This window comes from Corythoichthys intestinalis, chromosome 17, assembly GCF_030265065.1.
Source record: "Corythoichthys intestinalis isolate RoL2023-P3 chromosome 17, ASM3026506v1, whole genome shotgun sequence".
NCBI lineage: Eukaryota > Metazoa > Chordata > Actinopteri > Syngnathiformes > Syngnathidae > Corythoichthys > Corythoichthys intestinalis.
This window is the reverse complement of record NC_080411.1, coordinates 43103560-43112886: the sequence shown is the minus strand read 5'-3', so window position 1 is coordinate 43112886 and position 9327 is coordinate 43103560. Positions and strand designations below refer to the sequence as shown.

Here is a 9327-nt window from a genome sequence, read left to right as displayed (position 1 = left end):
CTCTCTACGGCCAGTCCAGGCCTGGTGTGGTGATAAGAATTTTATTCATCATAAATACAGGCTACAATAGTCACAGACATACAGTATCGACACTTGTGTCAAGTTACATTTTTTTTCATTACACAAACAGGCAGTATGTTACAAGCTTGCTGTTGCTTCTCAGGCAGTTTGTCATTTCACCAGACAGTCGCAGTTGAATAAGTACATTCGTGTGGCAGTGCTCCCTCCCGACTCCACATGGACAAATTAATAAGCAGAGAAAAAAAAGAAACGATAGGATTTTCATGGTATTGGGAAGCGAATTCTAAAACAGCATATCAATTGGTAGCAGGTTACATCGTACTGTATTGTTGTCATGATATATGTTTATAAACCGCTCACACAGCGACATTAAGCTGAAAGTTTTCTGTATGAAGGGGCACTATTTCTGTGACTGCCTTGCCTTATCCGAGATTGCTTGGTGCCTGAGAGAATGTTTGAGCGAGCATGCGTTGAAACCCAACGATTCTCAATAACAGTTCCCTTAGAGCCACATCGTTGAGAGGCTTCCCTGTCTCTGTCTCTTTAAACACCTCATCACTATAGTGTTTGCCCCCGTTGCTTGCCACCATGTTGTCGATCATCTTAATCAGTTGCACCACTTGACGTCTTTCATGCATTTTCTTATTGTTGAACACATGATAACGGCCGCCACATCTCCTGATTACCTCTTGAAGTTTTGGATGACCATTTTTCACATACTCCTGTATTGTTACTCCACCAAGCTCGTCTCCTCGTGTGAATAAAACAATCATGTATCGGGATATCTCAGGACCAAATAGTTTCTGCAGGGCTTGCACAGAGTTTTCTTCTTCTTCTGTAAACCTTCCCACCTGCAAGACAAGCAGGAAGACGTGGGGGCCGGGAGAGGTCACATGGATGCATTTGGTTAACTCTTTTCCTATGAATTCAGGGTCTTTAGCTGTATCCAGGATCCCGGGGGTATCAACAACTTCAATATTTCTCCCAATATTTGCGTGTTCCCGCTGACAGTTCGTAGTCACAGAGTGTGCACTCACTGCAGATTTAAATGCATTTCTGCCCAGTATGGTATTAGCAGAAGCACTTTTTCCGACTCCTGTTTTACCAATCATCACAATCCTCAAGTTTTCACCTAATAAGAAAAATAAACTACTTTAGCAAAACTGTAAGAATGATACAAAGGAGAGAAGAGTGCAAAAAATGATGAAAATGTACGACTTCACCTTTAGGGACGGAGACCAGAGAACCCATTTTGCGCTCTGATGACTGAAAAAGTTTTGACTTACTTTCAGTTTGGGTGTGTTTACACTTGAATTCAACACTCCGCCCATTTTAGAGACTGCAATTGTAAGACATCTGATAGGACAGGATTTTGTAAGAGAAACAAATGCTGCAGCTAAATGTATTTGAACGCTTACCCTCACATATACAGTATATATATATATATATATATATATATATATATATATATATATATATATATATATATATATATATATATATATACATACATACATATACAGTATATGTATATATATATATTTATTTATTTATAATTTGTAGTGCTTACTGAATTTATATTATTCTTAATAACATAATATCACGATTATTATTTTTCTGTCAAACACAATATTTTTGTCATAAAAAATTTTTTTAAATATTAAATTCTTATATTAATAAATACATTTATAAATTAATACGTTAATAAAGATTAAATTAAAAATATTAATTAAAACAGAAATACACTCTAGTTACAGCCCCATGTAACACTACAAAGTAGATTTTTTTATTTGATAGTATTTAACTCATTGCATGGCACTGATGGCACCAGACTTCCATTTCATTTCAACCTGGAGGACTTGGGTGTGAATGCTTATATTTCAGTGCCATTTACAGTGCGAGACGTCAATCCAATTCAACTGGAGGGGGAATGTTCATCCGCTCCTCCCAGTCTGGGAAATGGGTTTTTTTTTGTACAAGCTGGTTTTTACCAGAAGGCATTCAAGGCGAGACGTCCAATCCAATTCGACTGGAAGGGGAACGTTCATCCGCTCCTCCCAGTCTGGAATTTTTTTTTTTTTTTTTAGAAAACCAGTTCAACATGCTCTTCTGCCATAGGTCTCTCACATATAAACTCTCTATCAAATACATAACAACAACGGCATGCATTAGAAACAACTATCACAAATTGTTTTCATCCGATTTTCAAGCGTAATTGGCCATTTTGACCATTTGGAGATAATCAGATGCTCTTTAAATAGTCTTCACAAAAAAAAAAAAAAAAAAAAAAAAAAAAAAAAAAATGAACATGAACATGATATTCGTTCATTCTAAAATCATCCCCATGCCATTTATAAGAGATAAATGATCTCATCAGCTCGTTATCTGAAAAAGATGACATGAGAGATGGGTGTTGAACATCTAACTACCATATATTATTGCAATCTAACTTATGAATAACACATACACTGTATTTTAATATATCAAAATAATTTAATCCTGTGTAAAATGCTGTAAAATTTTGAATTATGGAAAAAACATGCCATCAGTGTTATGGTTTTAGGTAAGCGGGGGAACAAAGCGCAGAGAAGGGAGGCAAGTTGGCAGCGGTAACAATTGTTGCAGAATATGAAGCAGTCTGTGTCCAAATGATCAGGCGGGCAGTTAGTGTCCAAGCAGGTGAGCTGTCCAGGCAGGCGAGCAGTGCAGGATCTACAAACAAAGGCAAAGTCAGTTCAATAGAAAGCAATACAATTCTTGGAACAAAACGGACGCTAGAGTCACAAACTCGTGGAGTAGAGTTGTTGATCTGTCGATAATTTGAGGACAAGGACCTGTTTAAGTAATCTCTTGACGATGATCACTAGTACCTGGTCCCAGCCTGACCCATCTGTCCAATCCTGCAATCTTGGAACACACACACCCAGACACAAACACAAAGAAGGAGGAGTATGGGTCAGGGGGCAGGGGCCCTGACAGTACCCCTCCCCTCAACAGGCGCTGCCTGGCACACGAGCCGGAGGACCAGTGTGCCGCCGATGAAAGTCACAGATAAGGGACTGATACAGCTCCTGGCGGGCAGGGACCCAGCTGCGCTCTTCTGGTCCGTAATCCTCCTAGTCCACCAAGTGCTGGTGACCCCGTTGGTTGTACTCTCATCAACTTGGGTAGTTTGAGCCGAATAGCAGATGGGCTGATGACCTTGCTGTTTGCCCGCAAACAGTTTGCCGAAGACATGTCAACAAAGCACATGGATTACTGGAACCATGTCCTATGGACTGACGAGATTGGCAGGCTTTGTTGTGTACCGTCTTCAGAAGAGGCTTCCTCCTGGGGTGACAGCCATGCACACCAATTTGATGTTGAGTGCGGAGTATGGTCTGAGCACTAACAGGCTGACCCCCCCACCACACCTCTTCAATCTCTGCAGCAATGCTGACAGCACTCCTGTAACGAGTCACATGACATTTTGGAAGAAAATGACAAGTAGTACTCAATTTGGACATTTAGGGATGTTCGTAGTTTCTAATGGGTGTACTCACTTTTGTTGCCAGGGGTTTAGGGTTAGGGCTTTGTGTTATTTTGAGGAAACAATAAATTAACTCTATTAAATAAGCTGCACACAGACTACTTTTCATTGTGTCAAAGTGTCATCTTGTCAGTGTTGTCCCATGAAAAGATATACTTAATTATCTGCAGAAATGTGAGGGGTTTACTCACTTTTGTGATACACTGTAATTGCATCCCTTGGTAGTCCGTGAATTCAGAACACCTGCTCCATAACCACCTGTGCAGTCTTCTTCGTAGAGGGCAATCTGATTCCCTTTTATTTATTTTGTTAATTTGTATTTACGTATGTTTTTGTAGTAGGTTTTTTTTTTGTTTGTTTGTTTAATTAAACACAAAAAAAAAAAAAAAACTGATGGGTACCGGCTGGCCAAGCTGCACACGGCTTGGGTGGTCACTGAGGCAAAAACCCGGGCATTGGAGGAGTTCGGTGAGGCTATGGAGAACGACTTCCGGATAGTTTCAAAGAAATTTTGGTCCACCATCCGGTGTCTCAAGAGGGGAAAGCAGTTCCACCAACACAGTGTATCGTGTGGATGGCGCGCTTCTGATCTTGACCTGGGATGTTATGAGTCAGTTGGCTGAACACTTTGAAGACCACCTTTTCAGGAGGAAGAAGATTATGGAGAATCGGAGGCGGGTCCTCGCATCTCTAGAATAGAAGTTACCGAGGTGGTTAAAAAGCTCCTCGGTGGTAGGGCCCCGGGGGTGGATGAGATCCACCTGGAGTTTCTAAAGGCTCTGGATGTTGTAGGGTTGTCTTGGTGACACGTCGCTGCAACATCGTGTGGACATCTGCGACAGTGCCTTTGGATTGGCAGACCGAGGTGCTGGTTCCTCTTTTTAAAAAGGGGGACCAGAGTATGTTCCAATTATAAGGGGGATCACACTCCTCCGCCTCCCTGCGAAGGTCTATTCAGGGGTACTGGTGGGTCCACCGAGAAGTGGTGTGGTTTTTGTCCGGGCCGCAGAACAGTGGATCAGCTCTATACCCTCACCAGAGTTCTTGAGGAGTCATGGGAGTTAACCCAACCAGTCTCCATGTCTTTTGTGTACTTGGAGAAGGCATTTGACCGTGTCCAGTGGGGAGGTCCTTTGAGAGTACGGGATAACGAAATCCTTGATAATGGGGGTCCAATCCCATTATGACCGGCGTAATTGGAGTTTGGGCCGTGTTGCCGGTTATAAGTTGGATCCGTTTCCAGTGAGAGTTGGACTGCGTCAAGGCTGCCCTATGTCACCATATGGACAGAATATCTAGACGCAGCCGAGGCGATGAGGGGGTCTGGTTTGGTGGCCTCAGTATTGCATCTCTGTTTTATGCGTATGATGAAGTGTTGTTGGTTTTATCAAGCCGTGACATTCATCTCTCACTGAAACGGTTCGCAGCCGAGTGTGAAGCAGTTTAGATAAGATTTAGCACCTCCAAATCCGAGACATTAGCCCTCAGTTGGGAAAAGATGGAATGCCCTCTCTGGGTCAGGGATGAGGTCCTTCCCCAAGTGGAGGAGTCCACATATCTCAGGGTCTTCTTCGTGAGTAACGAAAAAATGGAACGGGAGATCGCCAGGCAGCTCGGTGCTGCATCTGCAGAGATGCGGAATCTGCATCGGTCCGTCGTGGTGAAGAGGGAGCTGATCTGAAAGGCGAAGCTCTTTATTTATCGATCTACCCTCATCTATGGTCATGAGCTGTGGGTCGTGACCGAAAAAACAAAATCCCGGATACAAGCGGCCAAAATAAGTTTCCTCCGTAGGGTTTCCGTGCCTTCCCTTATAGATAAGGTGAGAAGGTCGGTCATTTGGGACGGGGTCGGAGTAGAGCTGCTGCTCCTCTGCATTGATAGGAGCCAGATGAGGTGGCTCAGGGAGGATTACGATGCCTCCAGGGTGCCTCCCTGGTGAGGTGTTCCGGGCACATTCCATTGGGAGGAGGCCACGGGGCCGACCCAGGACATGCTGGCCTGGGAACGCCTCGGGATCCCCAAGGAGACCTGGCTGAAGTGCCTGGGGAGAGGAAAGACTGGGCTTCCCTTCTGAAGCTGCTGCCCCCGCAATCTGACCTCGGATTAGCAGGAGAAAATTAATGGATGGACGGACGGATAAAAAAAAAATATATGAGAGATGTAAGGGTCTACTCCTAGTTATACATATTACATATCTGTTCCAATTAAAAACCTTTGTGTTGACCTTGTGCTGTAGAAGATTTAAGTCCAATCTCATTTTTGTCGTGAAATTAGAATAGAATAGAATAGAATAGAATAGAATAGAATAGAATAGAATAGAATAGAATAGAATAGAATAGAATATTGCCATTATACGGTTGTACAATGAAATTTTAGTGTGGCTATCTTCCATAGATGAACAAAGATGTACAGTGGGGAGAACAAGTGTTTGATACACTGCCAATGCATTGGCAGTGTATCAAATACTTGTTCTCCCCACTGTATATCCAAAAGTATCACGAGTAGGATCTTCCTATATTTACCTGACTATGGATCCCCATAATCCCTCACCCTATACCTTTTCTAATAGTTTTAGGATGTTTTGAAAAAAAAAAAAAAAAATACAAACGGCACTCTTTTTGACTCAACACTTTCCAATCATCACAATTCTTATGGGATCCTCTGTTGACAGACTGAAAGGAGTATTCTTGAAATTACTCACTTAAAGAACAACCCAAACAGAGAAAAGGACAGGAATGTCTGACTCATCAACTCATTGAATAGCGGGCACTTATCTTAATCTGATTCATGGGACTGAAAAACAAATCAGGCTTGCTTTCAGTTTTTTTTCTTTTTTTTGAATACCGTTGTTCAGCACTCCACCCTATGGGTGTGTCACTGAATATGAGAAAGCATCATTCTATTTTTCCCATAACCTGCTACAGCAATTTACAAATACAGCATGGCAGCAGCGATGAATGAAAATGCATCACGTAAGTATACATGTGTTATTTACAGAGATTTATATTTATAAAGAAATTACAGCAATCTAATCTAATATTAATTACCAAATGTACTATTTTTTGTCACCCTTTGCTGGCGCTTGGGTGCGACAGATTTTATGGGCTTAAGCACCCATGAGCATTGTGTAATTATTGACATCAACAATGGCGGGCTAGTAGTTTATTTTTTGATTGAAATTTTTACAAATGTTATTAAAATGAAAGCATTAAGAGGGGTTTTAATACAAAACTTCTATAACTTGTACTAACATTTATCTTTTAAGAACTACAAGTCTTTCTATCCATGGATCGCTTTAACAGAATGTTAATAATGTTAATGCCATCTTGTTGATTTATTGTTATAATAAACAAATACAGTACTTATGTACCGTATGTTGAATGTATATATCCATCTTGTGTCTTATCTTTCCAACTCAATTACCGTAATTTCCGGATTACAAGCCGCTACTTTCCCTCATTTTGAATCCTGCGGTGTATGCAGTGATGCGGCCAATTTATCAATTTTTCTAACGACCGCCAGGAGCGCTCGAGCATAAAATGTAAGCACAAGACACGTTGAATATATGTGTCAAGGAAGACGCTAGTTTGCACTCTTACCCGTATTTTAACTTTGTGCTTTGTGCACGAATAAAAATAGCAGACCCTCATCGTTGTGCATTAGTAAAGTTAGCATACCCGCATCATGGAAAATGCTAGAAGAAATGGATATGACGTGCCGAGTTGAATTGAAGGCTTGGATGGCCAGCGGCGTCAGATCGTTTACAAAAGTGGCCGTATGCGAAGAACAACTTTTGCAAAAGTCTGACAGCGTGGAGCAGCGTGAAAAAAATCCACCAACACCAACGGGTTTCCAAAAGCCGGTCTGCTACGTGACGAAGACGACAACACACGCTAAGGAGTGAGCTTGAGGAGTCAGCTAAGTGCCGTGTTGCTGGCGCTGTTTGGAAAGAAAAATTAAGGTATTGTAACGATGACAAAGAGTAACCCGCTAAGTTAGGTTGCAATTCTTTATTTTGGAAACTCGTCGAACAACACACGACTGCTGCCTTAGCAGCCAAAGCACACACACAGACACACCCGCAACAACAGCACGTCTCTTGCTCTTCCGCACCTCCCTTACCTGTAAGTCACGCGCTATATCGTAACCCGATTCGTTAAAGTATGGTATTAAAACTTAGAAAACTGTATTTCTTTATAAATATTTCAGTTTACTATGTGGGCACATGCGGCTTATAGGCAGGAGAGGCTTATGTGTGTACAAAATGCTTTTTCCTTTAAAAATGTATTGAGTGAGGCTTGTAATCAGGGGCGCTCAATAGTCCGGAAATTACGGTAAAAATTTTAATCGTTTGACAGTCCTAATATTTTTGTTTCATTTGGCAATGCCATCGTATTTCTGAATTATTTTGTTATTCTGTAGCCGTTCTAAATTAATGAAAAAAAAAAAAAAAAAAAAGAGTATATTTATTTATTTATTAGAAACCCGATCCTTGTCATATCGAAATGTCGTGACCAGCCAGATCCCAACCGGGGAAATCCCCATTTTAAACCGTAACCAGTGAAACAATAACAATGATTTCAAAATGTTTTAGTGCTTGTGCAAATCTTTTATGTTGTGTTTTGAAAGCATGTGCAAGAAGTGATGTCACCTACTGTATTTGCCTTTTGTATCCTTTGTTATCCACTGAAAAATCGGTGCTTAGACTGTGGCATCTTGGTGCTAATTCAATAAAAGGAAGTGAAGGGAGGAGCTTCTGACAGACACCCTTACTAATAGAAAAGCAATTAAGTGCCGTCACCTCGTGGCATTTTTAGGCAATTCTAAACAGTTTTCAAGACGGTATCAATTGATCGTGGATTTTTTATATTTGCAACGGGGCTATGTCATATGTAATAGGTATGTAAAAAGTTTGTCATACTGTATATGCGAATGGACAGACAGACAGTCAGCTCTTGATGATAGAAGAAATCCATTGTTCTACAAAGGTTTGCTCACCAGTTTTTATCTGAAATAGTGTTCTTGCTCTTTCTGTTTCAACAGCGCATCTACAACCTTTAACGGTTGCTCTTTTTGGAAACCAAATTATATTAAAGAATCGCATCGGAAAATTGATCCTTGCAAATGAAGATGGTTTTAAAACAATGTCAAATGACTTCAGTGTGGAAGAAAACCGTTCTTTCAAAGTTATCAACACCCCAAATTTCTTTGAAGGATGCTCCACTCCAAACCAGCAGATAATTGACTTCATGGCTTTGTCCTACCCTGGTCCTGAATTGTTCCTCCTGGCTGTTGATTCTGAAAACTCAAGCTCTGACGATGTGCTAGCTCAAATTAGAAGACTCGAGGAAGTCTTTGGAAACTCAATCAGACATCATTTGATTGTCATTTTTAATGAACAGCAATTGCACAATTCACTTCTTTATCTGAGAGATAACAACATTCAGTTAGAAATGCTCAATGAAAACCTGGCCAGTGACTGCAAGAAATGGGGTGCGGATCGTCAATCATTTCTGTTTGACTATAAAGATTACAGTCAACGAGTTGTACAGCAAAGAAGGAAAGAACTAAAGCAAGGAAGGTAAAATGTTCTTGATTTTTATAGTTATAAAAAGAGCATTTTGTTTCTTGAGATTCAATGAAATGACATTTTGAATCATTGCCAAGGTCTTTGGGGGTGGAGACCGAGACAAAATCAAAACCTACAAAATGGAACTATGGGAGATACCACACAATTGGTCGGTCATCAAAATTGACTGCATGTACGTCTCCAA

General features: G+C 40.9%; 1 protein-coding gene across 1 annotated transcript; it reads right to left on the bottom strand.

The window, feature by feature from the left end:
- Positions 1-321: 321 nt before the first annotated feature.
- On the bottom strand, positions 322-1175 carry LOC130905536 (GTPase IMAP family member 9-like; the record flags this gene model as incomplete). Its single annotated transcript, XM_057819052.1, has 1 exon — positions 322-1175. A coding segment is annotated over one exon (732 nt), but the record flags the coding sequence as incomplete, so codon positions are not given.
- Positions 1176-9327: the final 8152 nt, after the last annotated feature.